This window comes from Mustela nivalis (assembly GCF_964662115.1).
Source record: "Mustela nivalis genome assembly, chromosome: 17".
Taxonomy (NCBI): Eukaryota; Metazoa; Chordata; class Mammalia; order Carnivora; family Mustelidae; genus Mustela; species Mustela nivalis.
This window is the reverse complement of record NC_139036.1, coordinates 14417080-14443910: the sequence shown is the minus strand read 5'-3', so window position 1 is coordinate 14443910 and position 26831 is coordinate 14417080. Positions and strand designations below refer to the sequence as shown.

At 62.4% G+C, this 26831-nt stretch overlaps 1 protein-coding gene across 2 annotated transcripts in view; it reads right to left on the bottom strand.

Moving 5' to 3' along the window:
• Positions 1-4: 4 nt before the first annotated feature.
• Positions 5-26831, bottom strand: part of RAI1 (retinoic acid induced 1) — a 117418-nt gene continuing 90591 nt past the window's right edge. Inside the window, exons 1-5 of one of the 2 annotated variants that reach the window (XM_082706859.1) lie at positions 26278-26392; positions 10280-15842; positions 6009-6102; positions 1925-1974; positions 5-1457 (exon numbers count right to left, since the gene is read on the bottom strand). In XM_082706859.1, the coding sequence (XP_082562985.1) occupies positions 1443-1457; positions 1925-1974; positions 6009-6102; positions 10280-15826 (5706 nt within the window). In that variant the 5' untranslated portion in view covers positions 15827-15842; positions 26278-26392 and the 3' untranslated portion in view covers positions 5-1442. Of the gene's footprint in view, positions 1458-1924; positions 1975-6008; positions 6103-10279; positions 15843-26277; positions 26393-26831 lie in introns of those variants that run through there. The other variant, XM_082706858.1, reaches the window with a different exon arrangement.

Genomic DNA, 26831 nt, shown 5'->3' with positions numbered 1-26831 from the left:
AAACTTCCAAAACAATCGTTGTATCTTTATTGACTTTTTTTTTTTTTTCTGAATGCAATGACTGTTTTTTACTCTTAAGGAAAATAAACATCTTTTAGAAACAGCTCGATACACACAATCTTCAGTGTGAAGCAATATACTAATAAGAACACTAGTCGTCTTAACATTTACAGTCTTCATATATATTATATATATGTATATGTATACATATATATACACTATATAACGAGGCCAGATATAATACACACGTTTACCATTTTACAGTCATATGTACAGGAAGTTGCTAGGGCGGCCCCGTCTGGGGGCTGCGTCAGGCCTATCGAAGCGTGGACAGAGCTGAGGACACGGACAGACAGGCGGACGGACTGGCAGGGACTGGCTTGGGCCGGTGGTGGCTGCGTGGGGAAGGCGGGCATCTCCAGAGCCCCCTTCCCGGCAAGGGCCCCGTGCTGAAAGACGCACGGCGGCGGCGACACACGGGAGAAGCGAGCATGTTCCCAACATATATACATTCTATGTAACATATATATAGAGGGGTACACAGGTTTGTACACGAATCTAGCGTTGTCTCTGCTCCCGTGCCGGGTGGGCGCTGCTGTCCCTGGAGACGGGTGACCACCCGTGCAGAGGGACGGTCACACATCCACCGGAGGTGCGCTGTGGTCACCACTCCTTCCTTTGCGTTCCCAGCTGGCGCTCCAAGGGTGGGGCGGAGAACTGGAAAGGGGACGACAGAAGCCAAAGGGGGGGGGCAGCCCCACCCACACCCGGGGAGCCCGCATCCCCTGAGCATGGGTCCCGGACTCCCCAGGCTCTGCCCAAACCGCTCGAGGCCAGGTGTGGGTGGGAAGGGCACAATTTGAAAGGTTCCTTTCAAAGCCTCCGGCCTAGTCCTCTCCAGCAAGGCTTTGGCTCCCTCCCCACCCACCCCTCACCGCCTTGTAGCCTGGAGCCGCCCTCAGCCACTTCCAGGGACCTCTGGACCCCCCCATCCCCACCCCTCAGGGCGCCCAAATGCAAGCCACGCCGGCTGCGGTAGCGGCAGCACCCACGTGGAATGTGTGCCACGTCCTCTTAGAACTACCCGGGGAGAAGCGTGTCCCCAAGCTAAAGGCGTCCCAGCCGGAGGCTGGGTGCCCCAAGGAGTCTGGCCGCTCCGCGGGCTCCCTTTCTCCAAGCCTGGCCCCGGGGGTGTGGGCGGGAACGCCCAGTGTCGTCCTGTTCCGGGAGCAGGCGGCCCCGGAACGTGTTTTCTTCCCAACCGGGGACCGCAAGTTTCAGCCCTAGGCGGCCAGATCCAAGACCCGGAATCCGGATCAAGGATCGGCTCTGGCCCCGCGCTGGGAGTAGCTCAAAGGCCCGGGGGCTGCGCAGGAGGCTCCTCTCCTTCGGCGGCGGGCGGGCAGGCGGGCTTCCGCGGCTTCTCCGGCCGTTGGGGTGGATTACAGCGGCAGCCTCTGCAAGAGGAGAGACGCCCGAGCGCCCGTTATTGCCGGTGATGGACGCGTGCTAGGGGCTAATAAACCCCAGCCCCGCCCCTCCCGGCGTGGCCCCCGCCCAGCGAGAGGCTCCGTCCTTTCCCGCCCTGTCCGCACCGCGTGTGCTGCGCGGAGTCTCCTAGGCTGGAGGTACCCCGCCTCACATTAGACCTTAATTTTAGTCTAGCTTGGCACAGGCACCTCGATCCGCGTCCATCGTCCTGTGCCCCTGCTTGTCCTTCCTGTCCCCCACCTGCGATGGCTCCCTCCCTCAGGACCGTCTCCTTGTAAGGCGGTCTTTATGACCAGCGTGTGCCAACCTGCCCCTAAAAACGCAGATAAGCCACGGAGTGGACAGATGGGGGCTGGGTCCTGCTGAGAGTTGGGGGGCGGGGCTCCCCTCCAGCCTGGACCCCTTCCAAGAAAGGCTCTTCGTGGTCACCTACCTTATGTTTGGGACACTTCAAAGAAAAGTTCTCTTCGATGAATATGCAACCTGGCACCAAAGAGAAGTGTGGATGGTTAGGACCGCTGCGGGTGTCGCAAAGGGGCCCCCGGCGGGCAGCGCACCTAGTGCCCCCAAGCCTATGGGCTACAGGGCTTCTTTGCAAAAAGTAAAGCTGACCTACTGGAATCCTACAGGGTCTAAACTCCATCAAGGTTGAACTGACCTTCATCTGCCCCCAGCCCCTCTGGCCCATGTGTTCCTGTTCTCCCCTGGACAGAAGGGCCTTCTTGTCACTTGGGAGGGCTTCCCTGACTCCTAGATCTAGCAGACCCCCTGTGCCTGTCTCTCCCCTGCCCCTGCCTCACTTCACTTGGCCACACTTGGCATTTCCTCCTAGTGGTCTATATACCAGTGACTTGCTCATGGTCTCTGCCCTACTGGAAGGCAAGCTCCATGCACCTGCTTTGCACTCTTCCCTGGATGCATGCCCAGCCCCGGAAGGCCTTGATACCGAGCGGGCTGATGGACTGGGTGGTGCAGTCACAGGTCTGGATTCAAGTATCAGCTACTTCTTCGAGCCTCGGTCTCCACATCTGTAAAATGGGCCTTTATGCCACCTACCGTGTCTCTATCCCAGGGACTGATGAGAGCCATGTATGCAAGCCACCTGCATGTGTGTGGCTCAGAGCAGGCACTCACGATATGGGTTTGTCCCTGTGGGGGCCTCGAAGGGGAGGCAGACCTAAGTCTGGGGGCAGGGGAAGACTGAGGTCTTGGATCTGGGTGAATTCCAGCAGGCACGTGGGTGCCCACAGCACTGGCCACCCTGGGGAAACAGAGAGGATGGCTGTGCATGGCCAGTTTCTGCTGCCCGCCGCAGCCCAGGCTTGCACAGGTATCTCAGGAAGTCCCCACTCTGGGGCCTGTTCCCCACAGCTGGAGGCCCCAGCTTCCCTACCCGCCCCCCCCCACCAACTCTGAGTCCCTGTCCACCACCCACAGTCCCTCCCTCCCATGCCCCACAGGCCATTGTTCTGAATAAACCCCAAACCCATAAATAGCCGGAGGCCTGAGCGGACCAAGCAAGTCCTCTCCCTCCAGCACATTCCTCCTGCTCATGCTGTGGCTCTGTGCCGTGGCATCACAACAGCGACAGCGTGGTGGCTCGTAGGCAGGGTGGGGAGGCAAGGGCAAGGGCAGATCCGAGAGCCTGAGAGCAGGGTGGGGAAGGCTCCGGGCCTGCGGCTATCTCCCCTTTTTTCCGACCAACCGCTGCCAGAAGCTGGGGAGCCTCAGACTGCAAAGTGCCGTGTGTCTCTGCACTTCTGGGCCAGCGGCTGGGGGCACGTCATCAGTTTTTCGTCTTCCCTCTGCTCAGACAAGCCAGACACGGCATGGGGACCGAACGCACACCTTCCAAAGAGCACAGAGCTCAAACCCCAGGCTGACTGCACACATGGTGTCCTCCCCGCCCCACATCCCACAGCAGGCCCTACAGTCAAGGGCTCGGGTCTCCACATGTGAAGGGCAGGAGGTCACCAGGGCCCAAACCAGCTTGCTCAGTCACCACCCCCAGCATCCACCTAGGACATGCGGGGACCATAGGAAGGAGCCAGGTCATCGATTCCCCGTGCCTCTCCCAGTGTCTGCGCCTGGGGACCTGGGGGCCTGGCTGTCAGAGGGGGCCTGCGGCCTGAGCATGGAGAGGCTCAGATAGGACCCATGGCACGCTGGCTTCTGCCAGCAATTCTGAGTCACTTAGCCCTGGGAGGTGCTCCTTAATGGGGTTCAGTGGATGGGGTCAGTGGGCCAGGGCGGCGGGGAAGGGCAGAGGGGGACAGTCCCGGTGCCCTGTGATCCGAGAGCCTGTCCCCTGGACAGCCAGGGCTTGGGTAGGTGCCTGGTGCACCTGGAGGCCTGGGACTCCCGCCTGCCACACGCTGGATGGCCTGCCCAGCCCCTGGCCTTGATTCCTCTGCCCCCGACCCCCGACCCCTCTTGCCTGCTGCTGGCTGCCAGGCTCACTTGTTCTCCCAGCTTCTCTGGCTGTCGCTCCTCTGACACCCAGAGCCCCCCCCGCCCCCCCCCTGCCAGCTGTGAAGTGCTGACACCCACTCCCCACACACTGCCCCCTCCTGCACTCTGATGACCCCTTGGGCTGACGGCCAATGAGTTTCTGTCCACAGGGAAGCAGCCGCGTGTGGCAGACGACAGGTGGCCAAAAGATCTGCTCCAAGAGCCCTCCCTGGATCGCCAGCCTCCTCAGCAAGGTGGCTCTGCCGTTCTGCCCATGCAGAAGAGATTGCCAGCGTGGGAATCCCGGTGGCCTGGGGGACCTGGTGGGGTCAATGGTGGGGGGGCTTGCCCGAGCCCGCTGGGTGGGACAGACTGCATGGAGCAGGGCGGAGCTGACCCGACAGCCAACCAGAGCCCCCCCACCCCCGAACCAGTCGTGCGAGCAGCATCCCCCCCCCCCCCCCCGCCTCTCACCTGCCTCCCAACATGGGGAAGTCTGAGGTCGGGCTCCACACCCCCCTCCCCCTCAGGCCTGCGCATTCAGTGCCAATGTGGTCTCTGCACCAGCAAGCCCCTTCTGATGGAGTCAGCTTCTCCTTCTCCTCCCGCAGCTTTCAGGCCCCCTTCCTGTGGCCATCCCTGTGGCTCTACAGACATCTCTGTTACATTGAGAATCTTCTGAAGACTTCATTCAAAACAGAAGTTGTATCCCTCCAAGCCTGGTATGTACATCCGCCCACTACCAGCTGCTGAGCTCCTCCCCTGACCCTGTGGGGCCTGGCAACAATGCCGCCTCCTGCCTCCTCCGGGAAGTCCTCCTGCATTCCCTCCCAGCTCAGACAGGATCAATCTCTCTCACAGCACACACACACTCTACCCTGTCTGGGCTCCAAAACTTTGGGCAAGCAAGGATTATGATTTCCCGGTCTGTCCCACTCCCTGGTGAGCCCCCAGGAAGCTGGACCGTACTGGGGGAGAGAGAGAGAGAGCACAGGATGTGGAGCCAGACAGGCAAAGTCTGTCCATGCTGCTCTGTGTGGCGGCGGGGGAGGCAGGCTATCTGTAAAGGCGTAACTGGGGATAGAGCTGGGGCCAGACGCCGGGCCTGGCACAGAGAGGGTGCTGAATTAATCCCCATAGAAAGAGGGGTGCAGCTTGCAGTAGCTATTCCTGAGGTAAGGCCATGCGTCTGGTTAAGTGGCTGAGTCCACATTAAACTCGGGTTCATGGTGTGGAGAGTGGGGAGTGGAGCCCGTGAGCAGCCCAGCCTCACGCCCCCCTGCAGCCAGCCTTCTCCCTGCGCAGTCCTAGTGCCCCAGCCCTGGCCAAGGACCTGTCACCACTCAGTCCTGCGTGAGCTCCTGTGGTGGCTCAGCTGGGGCTGCTGCTGGCCTGGGACCAAGTGGGCAGGCAAGGGGGGGCAGTGAGGGGGTCCCTTTGGCCCACGGCAGAGCCAGCAGGCCTTCAGGTAGGGAGGAGGGAGGGACCCCAGCTAGTGGGAGAGCCTGCTGGGGGCTGTGTCTGCGCTGCCATCCGTGAGGCAGGAACACTGATAACTTCCCCCCAGTTCTAGGCCAGAGGAGTCGGGGAGGGGAGATGGGGGAGGCAGCCAGAGTTGGGGGCAGTTTGGCCCCTAACAGGAGTAGGGCTGCATTTTCTGGGCAGTGTTCATTACTTCTTTCCCTGCCCCGAAGAGAAGAGATGACCGATCCCAGGCTCCGGGCAGCCGAGGGCAGAGGCGTCCTGAGCCCAGATCCCCTCGGTGAGAACTCTACTGCCTGGGAATGCAGACCAGATCGGCCTCTGTGGCTGCCTAAAATCCGCCCTCGTGGGGACTGCCGTTCCACAGTGAGCCATCTCTTTCTTTGGATGAAGGGAGGATTATCTGGGAGCCTGAGGTTCCATGCCTGCTCGGTGAGGTTTGGGGCTCCCAGACCCCTCCGGCCCATGTGGTCTGCCGTTCTGTGCGCCCGCTGCTGGCCCCGGGGACAGGGGAGCGAGGTGAGAAGGGGACAAGGGGGAGCAGGTGCAGATGGGCCCTCCTGTCCCCTGGGGCTGTCTCTTACCCGCATCGCTGGCACACGGGTAATGGTAGGTATGGCCGCACCCTTTGTGACCGCACCCGATGGTGGCCCCGGCTTCTTGGCAGCTGGAACAGGTCTGGCGAAGAAAGAGGGAAGATGGGGTGAGTCTGCAGCTGAAGGCCTGGGTCCCCCACGGGCCTCACCTCCCTCCCTCCCCGAGAGGGTCCCTGGAGAACAGCTGGGAGGAGGATGCAGGTGGCCTGAGGGCTGATTCTGTGGCAGCCCCGGGCTAGGATGCGGGGACCCTCTTGGGGCAGGGAAATGTCGAACTTCTTGGATAAATGTTGAACCTCGTGGGTTCGCATCCCAGTTCTGCCATTCTGCTCTATGTGACCTCAGCTGGTGACCCGGACTCCCCAGGCTCCACCTGGGCAAGGGGGACGGGTCCTCCCCCTAAGGGGCGGTCTTGAAGATCACAGGAGACACTATGTGCCCAGCAGACAAGAAGTCTTGATGCCAGTCACCGCTGTGGCTGTGGCCATGGGCTGGCGCCATGGGGGTGGGGTTCGGTGTGCAGGGCACAGGGTGTGTCCTTACCCACTGGCTCCTCCTCGACTGGGGAGAACTGTCATGAACCCCACTTTCTAGATGGTGAAACTGAGGCCTGCACTCCAGGCGAGCATGAAGGCAGTAAGTATCGTCTTTTACCCTTTCTAGCAGCCACGAGGGCACAGAGCCCAGGATGGAACCGTCCCGCCCTCTGAGGGGCCCCCCACCCTCCCTGGGTGCATGGAGGAGGGGACAAGGCAGAGTTGCTGTAGATGTGCAGTGCCCCACACCTTGCCCAGCTGTCCTCAGAGGGATGTGGCTGGGACAGCTGGGCCACCCCAGGAAGCCCTCTGAAGATCGAGAGCAGCCCTGGGGCCTGGAGAGGGACAGGCTGGACCCCAAATCACCCAGAGTCTGGAACTAGAGCCCCCTATGTGAGTTGGGGAGTAGATACCACGGGCAAGCAGAGCAGTGGTAGGCCCAGGCCCCAGCACTAAGCCACTGGGGTGGGTCATTCATGAGGGACCCCGGGGCCTGGAAGCAGCCACTCTCATAACTTATGATGTTGATATTATCTCAATTCTACCCAGGTTGCCAAGGAGAGCTCAGAGAGGCCGAGTAACCTCCCTGACAGCACACAGCAGCCAAATAGCTGAGCTGGGCTTGGAGTGGGCAGTTGCCACCTGTACTGCTCGGGGCCAGGGGTGGGCTTCGTCCCAAGTCCATGACTAAGAGAGACCCCACACCCAGCATCTGGGAGAGGCCAGGAGTGAGAAAGTCTTCTCCCACCTTCCCTGGGGAAATGCCTGGGAGCGCTCTCTCTGGCATCAAGCTGGGAGCGGGGCTGGGTATATTCTGGAACATCAGGTTTCCATGCACGCCTTTAGATTGGCAGTTCCCTTCGGGTCAAGGCTGAGAACTCCTGGGGCTCTGGGAGCCAACAGTCCCTGGATTTCCGGCCCAAGAAGATGTGACGGAGCAGGAGTGGGGGCCTAGCCCAGGTCCAAGCCCTCAGGGAAGGGGAACCGCCAGAAGAGCGGCTTCATACCCCCCCGCCTGCATGGAGGCCCCCCAGAAAACCAATGAGGGGCGTTCTGGAAATGAAGAAATCAGGGTGCAGAGACACAGAGGCCTTGAGCCCTTCTAAGCCTATCCCCCCGGCTCTGAGCCCCAGCTCCCCCAGCCAGGCTCATGAACCTGCCAAAGGCTCCCAGACTGGTGGAGAGGCCCAAACTGGGGTCTGAGCCCTTGCTAGCAGCTTCCTAATAACACCCAGCGAGAAGAGCGCGCCCCCATACTCGGCATCTGTGGCCAGGCCTCACCTGGATAGGAGACGGGGTCCACAGTGGTTCTGGGCAGACTGAGAAACTGAGGTCCCAGGGGGTGGCATGGCAGGGCTGAGGGACAGCAGTTTGTGTGGGGGTTCTCAGGAGGGGTCAGAGGAGAAAGAGGGCTGTCCCTGAGGGCCCCCTTAGAACTTCTGTCCCCCAGAGAGCGAGAGTGAGGCCAAGGTACCAACAGGTGTGCAGGGGCTGGGAACCCTGCTGGACGGGGCCCCCCTGTGAACTGGGGAGCCCCACCACCTGCTAATGGAGGGCAGCCTTCCAAGGCTCCCAGAGGGCAGTGACTTTCTGGAGTCTCAGAACCTACTCTTGGCAGAGCTGAGATTTGAACCCAGGTCTGTGTGTCACCAAGGAAGCCAAAGCAGTAAGAGGTGTTGGTGGGGACAGGAGGCCTAGGCTGCAGGAGGGGAGGGCATGGAGCCGGGAGCCTCGGAAGTCTCAGAGCTTGACCATCTCTCCAGAGTGTTCTGAGGTCATGGTCTGTTCCTTTGGGTGGGGGTGGGGGGCGCGCTGCTTTAATGGGCCCCTCTGAGGGGCACCTGGGTGGCTCAGTTGGTTAAGCGTCTGCCTTCGGCTCTGGTCATGATCCCAAGGCCCTGGGATCGAGCCCCACGTTGGGCTTTCAGCTCAGCACGAGCCTGCTTCTCCCTCTCCCTGCTGCTCCCCCTGCTTGTACTCTCTGTCAAATAAATAAATAAAATCTTAAATAATAATAATAATAATAATAATGGGTTCCTCTGAGGCTCACAGCCCAGCTGCCAGCCCTGGCCCAGCCCAGGGCCATCCGTGGCAGGGAGGCCTTTTAAGATCCCATCTGAGCTGCCCTGGGGAAGGTAAGAAGATGTGGCTGGGGAGCAGTGAAGCCTGCTGGTGTGTGTCCTCACCACCCCCCAGTTCCCTCCCCAACCCTGTCTTGACCTTCCCAGGGATGGTCCCAGTGGCAGGAGGCCACGAGGCCATTTTGGGCATAGGGCAGGTCCCTCAGGTGAGACCAGAGCCCTGGAACAGACTTAGGCTTACCCCATGCTCGATTAGCCCACCACCATGGAAGAGACTGGATCGGGCCCTGGCTCAGAGAAGGATGGAGAAGCAACACAGCCTGGCCCAGAGCCATGGAGGCAGGGAGGGCCTGGATGGGGGCCCTGGTGGGGCATATGCGTTGGAGGAGGGAACTGGTGATCTGAATGTATTACTTTCTAATGATGGACGTGCCCTGAGTCCATTTCAGGATGGCTGGGAAGGAGCCAAGAGCAGTGACAGAGAGAGAAAAAGAGAGGAAGGGATAGACATGGAAAGCGGCAGGTGTCCTGTTGGAGGTGGGGTTTCCTCGGGCCTGAAAAGGTCTCCCACCATGGCCCACGGCAGTGGAAGGTGGCTGCAGGAAACCAGGGGAGGCCGAGGCCCTGGGGCACAGCGGCTGGGCAGGCAGTGGGAGCGGATGTGCCCTGGGGCTGGGCAGAGTGTCCCGTCTCAGGAGCGGCTGCCTGTCTGTGTATGTGTGTGTTGGTGGGCGGGGCAAGAGCACAGGCCCCAGGAAGAGACTGCTGACCCCAGCCCCCAGTCCCTGCCTGCTCACTGAGGCCGCCTGCACCCTTGGAAGGGAGCGTGACGAGCGAGACCCACCCCGTAGCTGGAGTGGTACTAACAGAGCTCGCGAGCCGTGGCCCGGCCGTGTTCTGCGCCCTGGTGGAGGGCCGTCGGTGGGCATTCAGACAGGCCTGGCAGCTTCACGGGCATGAACTCACTCGGCCCTCACAGTCCCCCGGCAGTGGCAGCCACCACCGTGCCCATGCCTGCGATGAGGACGTCAGGGTACAAAGGGGTGAAGCTCCATGCCCTGGGTTGTGCGGGGAGGGATGGGCCAGTGTTGGGATCTGAAGCAAGAAGACAGCCAGAGCTCCTGCTCACAGACCTCAGGGACCAGAGGTATGACCAGGAACACGGTATGACCGGTGCGGGGAGGTCCCCAGACTGCCCTGCCTTTGGGGAACACATCCGACCCACCATGCGCAGAGAGCTCTCTCCCTAAGCCCCAGCTCCACCTTAGAGTCCTAGGGGACCTGTAGGTACTGGACGGGGCAGCCTGCTTTTTTAGGCTGCCCTGCTGTCCCTTCTGGGAGGTGGCCTGTTTTCTGGGGCCCCCTGGTAGTTCAGCTGATCGCACAGCATCGGGCTGGAAGGTGCCGGGTGCCGGCCTAGGCAGGCCAAGGGGCCGAAGTGGGAAATCAGGGACGGACGAGCAGGCGAGCATGTCCTGCCTCGGCCTCCGCTCCACCCCAAAACTCCCCAGAGAGGAATCTGCGACGGCGGCTGAGTGTGGCCCAAACCTCGGCGCTGGCAAAGAGGAGGGGGCTTCCCGATGGCCCGCCTGCCTGTCCTGTGGACCCCGAGTTCCCCGCCCCAGCCGGGCCGGCCTCTTACCATGTCCACGGCCACCTTCATGGCCTCCTGTAGCCCAAAGAGCTTCCCGGCTACCAGGTAGATCCCGCCCGTCCACACGGCGCAGGCCTCGTGCACCCAGTGTTCCTGGGTGTCCCCGCCAGGCTCGGCTGGTGGCTCCTTGCTGCACTCGTGCTTACGGCTCTTGTCGGTGGGGGCCGCCTCCTCACCACCGTCCCCCCGGCCGTCACAGCAGTAGCAACTCTGTAGCCGCCGGGACAGGCCCCGAGCGCTGGTGCGCAGCGAGCCCTGCTTGGCGGGGTCAGCCGGGCCCTCGGGCCGCGGGGGCTTTCCAGCGGCGGCTGTGGCCGCGCACTCAAGGTCTTTGAGTGTTCTCTCAAGGGGTAGCGAGGCCTCCTCGCAGGCGCCCTCCGGCCGCACCTTCTCCTTGAGTTTTGGCTTCTTTTTGGGGAGGCAGTGTTCGGGGTAGTAGGGCCCACAGAGGTCCCCGAGGTCCTTGAAGTTGGCCGGGTTTTGGCAGAGGCAGCAAACAAGGCAAGAGGTACTCAGGGCCTTGGAGACCACGGGCCCCAGATGCATGGTGGAGGAGAGGGGCAGGGAGGGCCGTGGCTGCAGGACAGAGCCTCCAGGGAGCGTGGCCAAGGAGGCCCCGGTCGCATCCAAGGAGAACGAGCATGAGGATGAGGAAGAGGAGGCGGAGGAGGAAGGCTTCCTGTGGGGCTTGGGCTCCTCCCCAGGGGAGTTGACCACAGTGCATATGGTGGTGAACGCGTCTCGCTTCTCTACCCGCACAAAGGGCGAGAAGGCCGGGGTGCGGCTGTCTGCTCGAAGCCGCTTGCACGAGGAAATGTACTTGAGGCGGATTTCAGGCTCAGCGGGGTCTAGGGGCAGCACCTGCTGCTGCCGCCGCCGCTTGGCACGTCCTTTACAGGGTGAGGAGGTGGTGTTCTTGGCCCGGCCCCGAGTGAGACGCTTTCGCTTGGAATAGCTGCTGTAGTTGGCGTGGCCCGGCTGCTTCTGCGCCCTTGTCTGGGGCTGGCAGGGCCGGCCCTCAGGGGACTGGGAGGCCAGGCCCAGCTCCTCCGTCTTTGGCTTCTTGCCTGCACCACCAGAGCTGTCCTCACTGCCCCCCTGAGTGCCATTGGCCCTGTCTCGGGGGGTCAGGAGCAGAGCCGGTCCTAGATGGGGTCGCTTCTCCAGGGGACCTTTGGGGAGTCCAAGGACTCCAGCCCTGCCTTTCCGGCTTCTCTTCTTAGGTGCCAGGGCAGTCCCCCCGGGCAGCAGGGCCTCTGGGGATGTGAAGGCCTCAGTTTTGAAACAGTCAGTCGAGGACAGTTTCTTACTGTTTAGGAGTTTGCCTTTTAAGGATCTGTTGGTTGGATTTCTGCATAACGAGTCGGCCCCCGGAGCTGCCGGGAGCTTCTGCCCAGGGCCCACATTTAAGAGACCTTCTCCTGCCCCAACTGGGCTTCCCCCCGCACTCTTGAGCCCACGGTCCTTCTCAGGGAGAGAAGGGCTCAGGGGGTTTCCGGGAGGGGCCCCTGGCACCTTGCACGCAAACTTCTTCAGGCTGGGTGACGTGATCTTCTGCACGATGGCCTCCAGCTTGAGGCCCCTACCTTTCCGGGGCGGAAGCACCTTGGTCTTCATGGCCCCCTGGAAGGCCGCCCGCGAGGCGAGCTTCAGGCAGGTGTCGGGGGTCTCCGGGGGTAGGGGCTTCATGGCAGGCTCACCATTGCCCTTGGCGGGCTTGGCCTTCTTGGGCGAAGCCATCCTCTTGAAGAGGGGGGAGGGGTCCTCAGCCCCCTCCTCCTTCACGTCCCCCCCGCTGCCGCTCCGCAGAACCAGGTTCCGCTTCTTGGTGGGAACAGGCGCCAGGAAGGCCGACTTCCTCTTGAGCGCATGGAGGGGCCGGTCGGAGAGCTTGCTGCCTGCGCCAGGCTTGGCCACCCGGGCCCGCTGGCTGGCCCTGCCCTCCTTCTGGGGGCTGCCGGAGACCTTGAACGGGGCAGGCAGGTGGTTGTTAGCCAGCAGTTTCTTGGTGGCCCGGCAGCTGGGGAGACGGCTCTCGGAGGGCCGCCGCCTCTTGGAGTGGAACGCCTCCTGGGTTTTCGTGCGTGACCGCAGGATCATGGAACGCTGGTCCTTGCCTGGGGTGCTGGGCGAGTCTGTCTCCTTGGTCTTGGAGCCCATGGGGCTGCTGTCTGAGGCCACGGGCAGGGCAGCTGGGTTACTGGGGCTGGAGGCCGCCTTGGGTGACGGCTTACCCACCCGCTTGCCGGACTTGAAGGCGGCTCGCTGCTTGCCCCCTAGTTTGTCCGGGGGGGCGGGGGTGGTGGTCAGGCCTGGGGGTCCAGGCGTGCGGGGCTCACTCAGGGCCGTGAAGGAGCGTGTGCACATCCTCGGGAGCCCTTCCGAGGCCCCCCGGCCCGGGGTTCCCGCTCCTTCCATCTGTCCCTGTGGGGGGCCGGTGCAGGATTCCGGGAGCAAGAGGTCCTTAGGCAGCACGGGCGCCCGGCATGGGGAGTCCTCGGCCTCCGGCAACCCCCGGTGCACCCGCCGGCTCCGTAAGCTTTTGCCACGTGGCACGGGCTCTTTCTTAGCAATGGGCGCCTCAGGCACGGCCGGCTTGCTGGGCTTCTGGGCCAGGGAGGCCTCTGCGGCTAGGGTGGTGGTGTCACCGGGTGCCAGCACCCCGTCGGGGCCCTCTTCGCCCGGCTTCATGTGCGACAGGGAGGACTCAAACCAGCTCTGGACCTTGGACTCGGCACCCACAGTGGGGCCCAGCAAAATGACAGAGTCGCCGGAGAGGTGGCACGGGGAGCCCCAACCGGTTTTGGAGTCCAGCACCTCCTCCACCTCCTCCTTGGTGCACAGCAGGGGGGCCTTCGGCGACAGCGGGTCCGGCAGGCCCGGCCTCTGCTCAGGGCTGCCCAGGAGCTCGCACAGGGAGGAGTACTCCTCCTCTGCCTCCAGGTCCTCCTTCCTGCCGGGTGGTGGCAGCAGGGGCAGGTCCCCAAAGTCGGCGGCCGAGCAGCAGTGCCGGCTGTCCTCTAGCCAGCGGTCGGCCTTGCCCACCTCGGGGCACTGCAGCAGCCCGCCCACCTCCTCCTTCACCCCGCCCGCCTCTTCCTGCACGGAGTCCCGAGGCACGGTGGCCTTCTCCCCAGGCGGCGCCTCCTCCTGGAAGCCTGGGCAGGCCGAAGCCTCGTGGGCATTCTCCTTGCCCACGCCGTCAGAGGCCTTCCCGCCCTGCTCCAGGCCCTTGGTGAGCTCGCTGGGGTGCAGGCCCCACCGGGGACAAGCATCCCCCAGGTTCTCTTCAGGCCAGGCAAAGGGGTTGGCGCCGTCTGTCGAGCTGGCGGTGCTCGCGTCCGGGAAGCAGTCAAAGGCGGCCGCAGCAGGGTCCGATGTGGCGGCCCCAAGCGTGGCCTTGGTGCTAAAGGAGAGGGGACCAGTCGTCTTCTTGGGGTCCGGGGCGGCGAAGGCCACGGAAGGGTCTTCGAACAGCCCCGGGCTGAAGTCCTTGGCACTGCCACCTTTGTCTAGCTGCAAGGACTCGGGCAGGGCCTCTGGCTCCCCTGGCCGTGGCCAAGCGTTCTTGGCCACAGAGTCCAGGCAGGCGCTGTGGTTCTCCAGCGAGAAGGGAGGAGGCTTGCTGGCATCCTTGGCCAGGCCGGGCGCCTCAGCCCAGGTCTTCTCAGCCTTCTCGCCGATGGCCTCCTGCAGCCCGAGGATCTCGGAGGCCAGGTCCTCCTGCGCCAGGGCGCTGAGCAGCAGCCGCGGGCAGTCCCGCTCGCCTGCCACGAACTTGGAGAAGCTGTCGAGCGGCAGGCTGCCATGTAGGCTCTGGAAGGAGTCGTCGGACTTGGTGGACATGTCGTCGGGCGAGGTCACTGAACAGGTGGACACCGACTCAGGCTTGGCCTTCGAGTTGCTGTTGACCCTGGCAGGGCTGCCACGGGCCTGGTTGCAGTAGAGGAAGCTGCGCTCCAGCGGGTCCTCGGAGCCGCTCAGGTAGTCGGCCTCAGGTGGCTCAGCGTGCGTGGACTGCGGCGTGCTGCTCAGCGGCTCAGATAGCGGCGTGCCTGCTGGCTCGGCCGAGTAGCCGCTGCCCTCGGGGCTGCAGTGCTGGCTTCGGTGCTGCTCCGGGGTCCTGGACACCAGGTTCTTGCCGCCCTTCTTCTGCGGCACGGCAGCCTTGGAGAGCAGCAGCTGCTGGACCGTGTTGGAGATGTTCTCCACCTGGGAGGTCAAGGCCGTGAGGCTCTGCAGGCTGAGGTCCGACAGCAGGTTCTCGGGCAGCTTGTCCTTGGGCGGCGCCTTGCAGTTGCCAGGCTGGGTGTCCACCGTGCCGGCGGCATCAGTCGGGGAGGGGTTGAGCAGGGGCATGAAGTGGCTGTGGTCCGTGATGCCCGCGGGGAAGGCGCCGGTGCTGAGCGGCTGCTGGTTGTAGGGAAAGTTCTCCAGGTTTGGCATCAGCGGCGATGGGGTGGAGCTGTAGGAGGGTGAGCGGCCCACGGAGCGTGCAGGCGAGTGGCTGGAGCTGGGGCTGAAGGTCTGGTAGTACTGCTCTGGAGTCCGCACGGCTGCGTCCTGCTGGCAGTAGCCCGCGCCCTGCTGCCCATAGTGTTGGTACTTGGCAAGGTTTTGGTAATGGAGGGTTTCCTGGGCATGGTGCCGGCTCTGGAGGGCCGCCTGCTGCTGCTGTTGCTGCTGCTGCTGCTGCTTCTGCTGCTCATAGCCCATGCGGCCGGACTGGTAGGCGTGAAGGTTCTGGACCCGCTGCCCCGGGGCCAGGCTGGCGTTGGCGGCCAGTGGCCTGTCGTGGGGCGGTGCGGACGGCGCGGTGCAGCTCTTGTAGGAGTGGGCCCCCTGCCCGCCCCCGCCGCCCCCGCCCCCCTGCGTGCCCTGGCCCCCGGAGGAGTAGGTGGAGGAAGGGGGGAAAGACTGTGAGTGCTGGGGGAAATGGCCACCCTGGGGGAAGGGCAGGGGTGAGGCCATGTCGTTCTGCAGTTTCTGCCTTTGGAGTTTGGGGTATGCCAGGGGCTGCTGGGGCTGCGGCAGCTGCGGCTGGACGTGCAGAGAGTGAGTCCGGAAGGGCAGCTGGGCACCCTGCTCTGGGTACTGCCTGCCCGGGGGCACCGCTGCCTTTTTCATCAAGCTGTCGTCATATTTGCCCACGCCCCCTGGCAGGGGCTGCGGCTGCGGGGGCGGCGGCTGAGGGGCCCCCCAGGCCTGCAGGCTCTCCTCGCCCGAGTAGCGGCCGGGGTACGGGCTGCTGTCCGGCACACTATAGCCCGAGAAGGCCGGCCGGCCCTGCAGGGACGGCTGGGAGGCCAGGCCCTTGCTGCCCCGCGCTGAGCCGGCGGGTGCGCCGGCGCCACCCTCGTAGGCCGGGTAGGGCTGCGGGTTATAATAGTCCTTGGCCAGCAGCCGCTGCCGGTCGCAGCTCAGCCCGGCCTGGCCCGGCTGTCTGTAATTCTCCAGGCGAGATGTCTCCTGTGAGGTCTGCTGGTAGTTCTGTTGTTTGCCATGGAAACCACACCTTTCTCGAAAAGACTGCATGACTCGGGCTGGTTATCTGTGAAAAGAGAAAGGGAGAGAGGGAGGGCGGGGAGGGGAGGGGGAGAGCGATTCAGAGGGGCCATTTCCCTTCCCCTCCGAAAGCCAGCCTCCCACCCTCTCCCGCCTGCCCTCTCCCCTGCAGCTCTTAATGGTCTCTCCTTGGCCTGAGCCCCCCCACCAGCTGTGCTCATATTGACAACTTCTGTGTCAGGGAGGTGTGCTCTGTAATTCCTGCTCCCACGTCGGCCCCCGCTGCCCGGGCAAGGACAGCCACTGCAGCGGCGAGGCGCAGATCTGCCGCCCCCTGCCCCCCCTCCCGGGTCCCCCTGCTGCCCCAGGGCCCCCAGACCCTGCTGGAGGGGACAGGTCCTCCCCTCCACCTCACCCACCACTCCCCGCGCCTCCCTGCCAGCAGAATCATTTAGCAGAGCGATTCCCACTCCCCTGTCCCCTGGGGCCGGCTGGGTCCTGCCATCAAGTCCCAGGGCAGCAATGTTCGAGTGTGACCCGGCCGTGCCAGGACCAAGGAAGGGTCGCCCCTGCCCAGGGAAGCCACTCACCAAGGCCAGCAGAGACCACGCGCGTACACACACACACACACACACACCTCTCTATCACTGCCATGCCATCTGGAATCTGTCTGTTCCTCCTAGCAGACGTCGATTAGGGACTGTGGAGCCATTGTACGCATAAACGTCCCTCTTCTCCGACTCCCAGTAACGCAAGACGGCAGCACCTGCCTTCTGTTTTTGATATCATAGGTGCGTAAACAGATTACGTGGCCCAGAGTGAGGGCGTGCATGCTAATGGGGGACAGAGCCGCAGTCCCCTGGCCACAGAGAAGCACCCCACAGCTGGGTATGAGGCCACCCAGGCCCTCCTGATCGGCCCCTCCCATCTCCAGCTCCACAGGGTCAGCACCCGGGCACGCCAGGCCAAGAGCCCATCTGTTTATGATTTCAGGGGCTCGGGCCCCTGGTGAGGTCTAAGCAGCCCCAAAGCAGGATCTCGGGCCAGGAAATGACCCCGAAGAAGGGGTGGGGGTGCTTCAGGGCAGAGCAACTAGATTCACACAACAGGCCAGCCTGCAGCGTCCAGGCTAAAGATACCCCTGACCGGAGGCCAGGTCATCCCAGAAGGCCCTCGGAGGAGGGAGGTGCGGGGAGCAAGGAACATTCCAGGCTCAGGAGATATCACATGGAGGAGTCTGGCACTCAGCCAGAGGCCCAGGGGGATCAGGATTTACCCACAACCATGCCGCTGGTCGGGGGGCCAAGAGGCGGAAAGAGAGGCCTGGGTCCCCCAGAGGGAACGGGGGATAGTCCAGTTCTCAGCCATTCCCAACAGCGACAGAGGAAGGGGTGGTCTGCTTCGGGCCACAAGACTCCAGGGTTACAGGAGGGACCAGAGAGGAATAAAGAGGCACCGAGGACAGACGGACTCAGACGTGAGAAAGAGGACAGAGATGTGGAGCGGGGCAATGGGGGGCTCCCTCCTCTATTCTCCGCCTGGATCCCACTTAGAGCCTTTCGCAGTGCTGGGACTGACCACGGAGGGGGACAGGGAGGGGCTCCATCCAGCTGAGCGGAGCGAGTCTGGGGAGCCAGAAGCCCCCAGGAGCCCTGTTAGCACAGCCCGGGCCCACCTCCCCTGACCTGGGCAGTCAGCTGACCCTGACTCAGGGCTAGATGTGCCTGGGGCTGCTGTGAGAGGGGACCCGTGTCCCACAAGGTGAGCCCCTGCCCACCAGGCCCCATGATGAATGAACACCACCCTGCGGCCTTCCCTCCTGCCTGTCCCCGGGGGTTTCACAGGCATCCCCAGCAAGGAAAAACGTGCCCGCCCTTCTGACCCACTTCAGTCCCATCCCTGGTGGCGTGGATCCAACATTATGTGAGGTGCCTGCCGTGGTGATGACGCCTCGGCCCAGAGGAGCGGGAGGCAGCACTCGGTTCTGGCCTGGTGGCTCAGCCAGGGAGGCAGCTCTGCGGACAAGGGTGCCAGCAGGCCCCCTCCCACCCTTGGGCAGAGGAAATGAGTAGGCGCACAACCTGGCTGGCAAGTCACTTTTTTTGGGTGTCACCGCCCAGCAGCAGCCCCTGGCCAGCAGAGCCTGCTCTAGGGGCCACTGCACCGCGCGCCCCGCCTCCGTCCCCGGCCCGTGTTTATGAGCCCGGAATGCGCCCACCCAGACCCCGCTCTGGAGACGGGAGCCTCGTATATCTGCACAAATTACATTTCGGCTTTTATTAGTCCCAGATCACTCCCATTTCCTGCTGAGTGTCCTGTGGATATCATTAACATTTCTCCGGGTTTTTTTATTTTTTATTTTTTATTTTTCTTCACATTCTCCAAAATGCATTACCAGAAACATTACTTAAAAAGAGAGTGCTATGACCAGTGTCATCCCCCCCCCGTTCCCCCCTCCCGGCTTTAATCAGTCCAGCTGCTGTGTCTTTTAATTTAGCCGAGCTGTATTAAAGGCGGGTTTCCCAATACACCCGAGCAGCTGGGTGCGGAGGAAGCATCTATCTCTAAGAGAAGACAGTTCAATTAAAATACGAGAAGCCCAGTGCCTGATGGAGAATGCAGGCAAAAATGCTCACCCCATCACCACCCTCCAAACCCGGGGGCGGGGGGGCGGGGAGGTTGCGGGAACAAAGGCATGGCATCAAAGCTGGGCTCCCAGAGCCAAGGAGGCCCACCAGCTCTGCCAGGAGAAAATGGGGTGCTGCCTCTTTAAGAGCTGCCTCAGGCCTGCCACAGGCTCTGTTGTTATTAATTATTATGATTATGATTACTTTTCAAGAGCACTAGGACAGGACAAGGAAGGGGGTGAGAGGCAGGCAGCAGACAGAGGTGGGCGGCAGCAGGAGGGGGTCCCTTTGGCAGAGATGATGACCTCTGAACCTGGGCAAGGGAGGAGGGGGCAGAGGGGGGGACAGACCGGGGGTTTGGCCTCAATGGGTTCAGCTGGAGGGAGAAGGTGTGGGGTTTGGGGAGGACACCCTCTAACACATCCTCTCGGGGCTCCTTGGGGTCCAGTCCACCTCCCCATCCTTGCTTCCCATGTCCACTTCTTGCAAACACTGGGTCCGCACAAGGCCTGATCTCTGAAGTTCTTGCGGGGAGGGAGGAAGTCAGCCTTGAGCATCCTCTAGGCACCTGATAAACAGTGCTTAGGACACAAGTCCCTTATGAGGACTCCTGAAGGGCAGTCGTCCCAGGCCCTGGACGGAGGGAGCAGAGCAGACAACAGGCTACCGGCTGATGCTCACTGCCGCTCCCCACATGAGGCAGGAAGTGGGTGGGGGGAGGGGGACCGTGCCCAGCCCTCTGCCCTCTCATCAAAGGCACTGGAGGTAGGGGGTGGTAGGGGCACCATTGGCATTGGCCAGAGTGCTTACTCTGTGCAGGTCTGCTCAGTAACACTTTGTTCTGCTCTTCTAGGGAAAAAAGATGAGGTTCAGAGAGCAAGAGACTGACCTTTGAGCCTACCCACAGTGCAGTTCCTTTTGCTGGATCACTAGACCCAGAGTGCACATATTTCCTTCCCTCGGACCCCACACCAAGAACTCCCACCTACAAGAAAGCATCTTAGAAGGGCGCCTGGGTGTCTCAGTGGGTTAAGGCCTCTGCCTTGGCTCAGGTCATGATCTCAGGGTCCTGGGACCGAGCCCCGGATCCGGAATCTCTGCTCTGCAGGGAGCCTGCTTCCTCCTTTCTCTCTGCCTGCGTCTCTGCCTACTCGTGATCTCTCTTTGTCAAATAAATAAAATCCTTAAAAAAAGCAAGCAAGCAAGCAAGCAAACAGGCATCTTGGAGCATGGCAGCACGAAGGTGCTGGAAGGGGAGGGCAGAGAGGCCCTCTGCAGTCCCTGAGGACTGAAGGCCAGGCCAGGACCCCCCCCCCCCCCACACACACACTTATTCAGGGAGCCAGACCCCACAGGGAAGTCCACTCATGAGGAGTGGTGGTCACTGGCCGCCTGCTGTCACCCAGGTAACTGCTGTCCCTGGGCAGCCTCAGAGAGAGGTCCCTGGGCCCACAGCCCCTCCAGTACCCCGGGCAGGGTGGATGAGAGCTGCCGCAGCTCCCATGGGAACCCAGTGGAGCCCAGCTGCGAGGCTGTGACTGGAAGTCTCCCTGAGGGAGAGGGCTGGTGGGAGACAGAGAGGAAGAGAGGGAGAGGAGGAAGAGAAAAGGAAGCTTTGCGTTCTCCAGCAGCAGCTGTGAAGCCGCTGGTTCCAACCCACCCACTTACCCAAGGTTGTTTTATGACCGGGTTTCTTGATTTGTAGCTGCAGGGGAAAATGTGACAACCCAACCCACTCAAGGCCTGGGAACTAGGAAGAAGGAGAAAGTTACCCAGGTCAGGAGGCAGGGGATAGGGCGGGGGATGTCCAGTGAGTAGTGAAGAAGGTAGGACCACCCTGGGCCTCCCCATCCCTCTGTGGTGAGTGCTGAATACTAAGTAGGAAACCTCGATTAAAATGATAAATCACTGGCCAGCTTTCCTGCTGTCCTGTGGGGTCTACTTTGAATCCTAAGGGCTGGGCTTGAATAGGGGAAGGGAAGAAATCCACAAGACAAACAACTCAGTCCTTGCAGGCCCTAGGGAAGGGTTAGAATCCTTGGCCCCCCAGGGCTGGTGGGGAGGGAGGGAACCGAGCCTGCTAGGGCAAAAGGGGACCATCCTGGGGGATAAAGAATCCCAGAGAACAAGGCAGCCCCCACCTCAAAGGAGGGCCTCTGAAGACCACCCCATATGGGCAGCAACCCCAACACACTTGACACGCACCGCTCCTCATTCACGGGCACCCACGCAAGCTCCCTGGGAGAACCCCACAGGGGTCAGCATACACCCCAGCAGGGCCTCCTCGGGTGGGAGGGCCTGGGGGCTCAGGTCCTGAATACCCAGTGGCAAGTTACAGGGAAGAAGAGCAAGCCTTGGGAAGACTGCCTTGCCTCTCTCCAGATGTGGGGCGAGCCCCCAGCCAGCCTCTGTCTCTGAGGCTAGGAACCCCAGGCGAGGCAGGATCTCAGGGCTCTTTGGAGGAAGTCTCAATAGGGAACAGAGGCTTTTGGACTTCCCTGACATTTGGAAAGCCTTCCCTTGAAGCCCACCAATGCGGTCTCCTCCAAGGCCCCAGCTGCAGAGGTCTCTGAGACACTCCTAAGGCCCGTGAAGGTCCCATCCTTGGGGTCTAACTTCCAGGAGGGTGCCCCTGGGGCATCGCAGGGTGTGTGGAGTGTGGACTGTGCTAGTGTCTAAAAGTGCCAGGCCCAGTTAGGAAGCCACAACACCATTTCCAGGAGGAGTAACCTGTGGGAGTCCCACAGCCCAGCGACAGGGCAGCAGGTCTCCCCAGAAGGCTGACTTCTAAAGCTGAGGGCCACTCCACAGCCACACCCCAGTGCCCCACATCCGGTTTCGAGGTGCGGCAATCAACAGGGCCCCGGAGCTGGCCTCGCGGTCTGGGTGGCCAGGCAGCCGTCTCCCGCTGGGAATTGTGGGGTAATAGGACAGCAGGACAGGAATCAGCAGCAGCTGCGCTGTTGGCCTTCCAGAACCTGGCCCCCCACTCCCGACCAGAGCAGGGGGAGACTGGCCTATCAGCTCGGTACTTACCAGTCTCTTATCGACAGTAATTGTTTTTAGATCATTTTATTCACCATTCAACAAAAAAGAAATCACCACCTCTCCCCCTCGCTGTCAAAATGAGCACAAAAGGGGAACGGGTTGGCGGGGGCAGCGTCCTGACTCCTAGGAAGGCTAGGGTCTGGTTGCCCACCCATTCAGGGACCCCAGGGTCAGCAAATCAACACACTGATTCAGAGGCTGCTGTGGGCATCTGAGGGGACCCACAGGGTGGGGCGGGGAGGCCTCCAGGTCTGTTCGAGATGCCCCCCACCAAGCCCCCAGATGCTCCGAGACCTGCGGGCAGCCACGCAATGTGGATTAGACGGGATCTGCGTGTCTGACAGCTCTGAGGGCAGGAAAAGGTGAGAGAGAGCCCAACCCCTCACCCCAGCCGGTCCTTGAGGGCCACCCCGCAGGCCCTGAGGGACCCTGACTTCCCTAGAGAAGTGGTCTCATCAGCTACTAGCTTGTCTGGCTGCTTCCTGAGCTGGGAAGACCGTTCTGATCTATGCGTGCCTCACTCCCTGGGCTCCAACAAGACTTGTTCGTGTCACCTTCCCAGGGACCCCACTCTGACCACTGTGCCTGGAAGAGTCCCCTTGCTCTTCTATCAAGTGTTCCTCTCCTTGTCATAAGCCACGTGGCTGGCTTTACAGCTGGTCTCTCCCTTAGATACAGTTCCCCGAGAGCAGGTGTTTTGGCCCGTTTTGTTCACAGCTCTATCCCCATATCCCCGCACAAGAAATATGTATTGAATGAGTAACGTGTCTGTGTCACATTAATCCTATGGAAATATCCAGAACCAGCCGTCGATGGCAGTGAAGAGAGCAATGGGGTGGGCAAGGGGGGCTTATGGCCACAACCACTCATTCATTTGGGCCTGGCAGGCCATGCACCTGGGTGAAGCCAGCAGGTGGGGATGGAGACACAGGGAGGGTCCCAGGTCCCAAATAAAGCGAGGGGGCGCCCTGCTGAACTGGGGCCAACTGCTGCTGCCTCGTGGGAACAAGGGCTCCAGTTTCGGAGATCTGTTTTGTTTTGTTTAAATAAGAAGGGAAGTCTCTCATTTTAATAAATGTTACTGACCAAGTAAAAAGTTTAACACCCCAGAGCTGGAGAGGGCCGGTCTGTGGGCTGCCGCTCATGACAAGCTCCTGCGTGTCAGACGCCGACATAATTGGTCCGCACAGACCTTTGCAAGGGCAGGGCCAGGGCCTGGTCGGGAGCAGAGTCTGGGCACCTAGCAGGTGGCCAGGGCGCAGGCAGGCGTTCAGTGTGAAGGAATGAGAACAGTGGGAGCAGCCAGAACCTTCCCTGGGCCCTGGGAGAAGTCCTGAGACCAGGGAAGCGCGGAGTGGACCTGTAGGTTGAGTTCCCAGGCCGGGCTCAGGGAGGAAGTGGGGCCTGAGCGGCTTGGGCCCTTTGGGGAAGTTCAAGTTCAGAGGTGCTCAGCGGTGGGGAAGCTGCAAAGGCTGGGAGGCAGGAGGCCTGCCTTCGGGCCATTCCACCCCAGGTGCCAGATGAGGCCCTGCTGCTCCCCCCTTCCCTTTGCTGGGTCCCTGCAGGGCTCCTTGGTGGCACTTATCACAGTGGTAATTACATAATTAATGGCATAATGAGCTGCTTTACATGCACCGCCCTAGGCAGAATGTAGCCTGATGAGGGCAGGGGCTTCTTCATCTGTTTGGTCCTACGCCCTAAGTGCAGAAACTGTCCCGGCTAGCTGCCAGTTAAATATTGCCCAGATGGCTGGGCAGATGGGATGGGTGAGGGGTTCAGCGCTAGCCTGGGTGCATCATTTAACCTCCTCACAGCTCTAAGGGATGCTGCCCAAAGAGAGGCCTGAAGACCAGCCAGGACTTATGCAGTAGCCAATCAGGAAGGAAAGCCCTATAGCTTCTGCTCTGTCATCCACACCCCCTGAGTCACAGCCACTCCCTCACCAAGCCCATTTCTATACAGTTTACAATCAGATGGGGGCTGAAGATAGAGGAAAAAGCAGCAGGGCCCCTGTCCTCCCAAGGCAGACAAACACCCAGGAGGGTGCAAGGTTGGGGTAGAGGTGGTCAGGGGAGGCTGGCAGGAGGTGTAATTAAGTGAGGAAGGGTGAGGGCCCACCAGATGGAAGGAGCAGCCCAATGAGGCTGGAGGCAGAAGAGAGCAAGTGGGAGACCTACACTTATCTCCCCTCCCCCACTTCAGGGGGGCCGGCTGCCAACAGTCAGATGCCCCCAACCCCCGTTCACACGGCACTTTGCAATCCTGCAAAGTCACCCTGATTTGTTACCTGCCCATGTGGCTGCTGGGGGGCTGGCACGCTCCCATGTGCCTTTGGGGCCCACTGGTCTGCGGCCCAGGCTGGAGAGGGGTTTCTTGACCTGGTGCTGCCTACCTCTCCCTCTGGCTCTTGCCCACAAGACCAGCTGGCAGCAGCAGTGAGCCACCAGAAACCACTTTCTTCAGAGCATATTCTAGGTCAAATTTCCCCCCTCGTTTTGGAAAGATTAACCAAAGCCCAGAGAGGGACGGTGACTTGTCCAGGACATCCAGCAGGTCTGAGATCCCTCTACAGCTCTAGGCCCCTTGGTGCACCAGAAAATGAACTCTGGAGCTGGAAGCCAAAACAAGAGAGATCAAGTTTCTCCTGTTGGATACCCCCAGCTTTCTGGAGGAGCCAGAGAATGTCCCCCTCCTTCCCCAGCCTGGGTAGGAATAACCCCTCCCTTCCCTGCCTTTGACACCTACTCTGCGCAGCACCCTCATGTTGGGGAGGCTTTAGCAAGCCAGCCCCTCCCAGCCCCGTTCCACCTGGGGGAGCCAGGGAATTGGCGCCCCCCCCCACCAGCCCCCAGGGGAGGAAGCCGCCTGTCAGGCCGCCACGGCGTGTCAAATCCTCTTGCTGCCTAATTGTGAGACGGCGGCGTTTAAAGAAACGCTTTTCTGGCCGCCTGCCACACCGCAAACTGCTTGGTATAATTTTATTATTAAGGAGAGAGAAAAAGAGGGAGGGGGTTGGGAGAGAAAGAGAGAGAAAGGGAGAGGAGGAAATTGCTTAGTCCAAGTCAGCTGGTGGAGTATTCTGCTCAATGTGAAAGCGGGGACGGCGTTCCAGTTGGCAAGCTGACTTCGTTAATTGCGCATTCAGTCTCTACTTAGGGTAATTGAAACGAAGCGGGGCCCAGGTCTGACAATTAGGGTCTGCGACTAGGCCATTAACCCTTTCCGCCACCGCCCCCCGATGGATACCACGTGGCCACTGAAAGTCGGGGGAGGGCCGCTGGGCACCCCCGCGAGAAGCCCCTCCGAAGCCGGGGGTTAGGGGGTCCCAGGCGGTGAGGCGCCTATTGCGGCAGAGGGCTGCCCGGCGGATGTCCCAGCGCGAGCAGGGTTAACGCGGTACCGCGAGCCCGGGAGCCCGGCTAGGGCCGAGCTGGGGACGGGGGAGCCGCGCGGGGTGTGTGGGGGTTGTTTGCGGCCTCGCCGCCCCTCTGCAACAGATGTTCCAGCCGTGTAAGACAAAGGCAGAGCGCCTGCTGCTGCCGGGAGAAAATCCGCAGGACTCCCTCAGGGGCAGGTAAAATTTCACCTTCTATTTGTGTTCCCCCCTCACACCCCCCGCTCGCCCCCGCCCGCTTTCCTGGCCTCTGCGCCAATCCGGAAAGCGCCACCAAAGACGCCGCGCCGCCTCCTCCGCAGCCCAACCCGCTGACCCCAGCAAGGTCACGCCGACCTCGGGCTCCGCCAGCGGCGCGCCCGCCAGTCCTCCGCCCGCGAGAGGTGCCTCTCCGCGCCCGGCCCCCTCCCGGGGCGCCCTCCGCCCCCGCGCCCGCGATCCGCGGTAATTGGAGGCGCCAGGAGAGACAGGAAGGGGGCGCTGCGCTCGCCACGAGGCGGAGGCGGCGCTGGACGCTCCGCGCCTCCCTCCTGCCTGCGCTGGGACCTCGGGGGGCTCTGCCCCCCCAGCCCCCATCATTCATCTCCCTGATTCCCGCTGTATCCGCCCTCGGAAGTCAGCCGAGTGAAGCAGCTGTTCCTTGCACACTCCACTTGACCAAAGATGATGATAAATGAGGCCCGGGCTGCGTCGGGGACGCGGCGGCGGCCGCGAGGGGCGCGCAGGGCGGGGCTTGCGGCCCGCAGCCCCCTCCCTACGGCTCGGAAAGGGCGAGGACGCGGAGGACAGAGGCCGAGGGGCACAATCAAAGGGCCGCACTTCTCCGCCGGCGCCCGGCACAGCCTCCGCACCCGGCCGCGAGCAGGCGGCGGGTGGAGGTGCGCCCGGAACGCCGGGGCCGAGGCGGGGACCTCTAGCCCGCGGCCCGCGCCGCAGCCCCGCCTCCGCCCTGCCCCCTCCCTCCCCACCCCTTCCCCTAAGGCCGCGGTCCCCACGGCGCCCTTGCCCCCCACCCTCCGTGCCTCAAACCTATTAACGCTCGTAAATAATGAATAATGGAGCGCTTCCCTCCAGCCGCGCGGGGCTGCGGGCGGGGGCCGCTGCCAGCTGCGCCCGGGCCTGGGGAGGGGGCGCCCCCTGGCCGGGTGCAGGGGGCCCGGGCGCGCGGCCCCGCACACGTGCAGCCGCGGCGCGCAGGCGGGCACCCCGCCCCGCGGAGGAGGGGGAATCCCGCGCTGCCCTCCCCAACGCCACCTCCCCTGGAGTCCTCTGGCACCGAACGAGGCGAGAGAGCGCGCGCGAGCTTCCCAGCCGGAGAGGGTTATTTTTAACCTGCCCCCCTTTCTATATCTGCCTCTCGGGTTTGCGCGCCCGCCCGCCCGCTCCACCAGCCGAGGACGCGGGCTCCTCACCTCGCTCGGCGGCTCCGGCCTCTGAGCGCCTCCCCCGGCCCGCGGCCCCCGCCCCTGCGCGGGCATCGCGCGGCTAAATCTCAGCCTGGAAAGGACCGATTAGGAGCCGCGTGCCTTTCTGCGAAATATTGGAACCGGGTGGGGTGGGGGCGGGGAGCCCGGCGCTCTCGTCCCCTCGCCTCCCTCCCTGCTCGCCGTGACTGCGAGAGGCGGCTCCGGCGCTCCCTCCGCAAAACAGGGGGCGGCCAGGCCGGGAAGCCGAGCCCCCCTTTGCTTTTCGCCCTTCACTCCTCAACGCCCACCCTTCAGTCATCGACAAAGCTGGAGCTTCTAACACACCGACCCTCCGGCGGCGGCGGCGCCAAGTGGGGCGCTGCCTCCCCCATCTCGGCCTCCTCCCTGAGCCACTCCAAACAAACACACCATTTAAACAGCAGCGGGCTTGCACACCAACTTCAAGGCGAACCCCGCCCATGCCCGTGCCGAAGGCGCACGGGGGTGGGGGGGCTCTTTCCCCAGCCTTGTCTCCCTCCTCTCGGCCTTGGCCTCCTTAA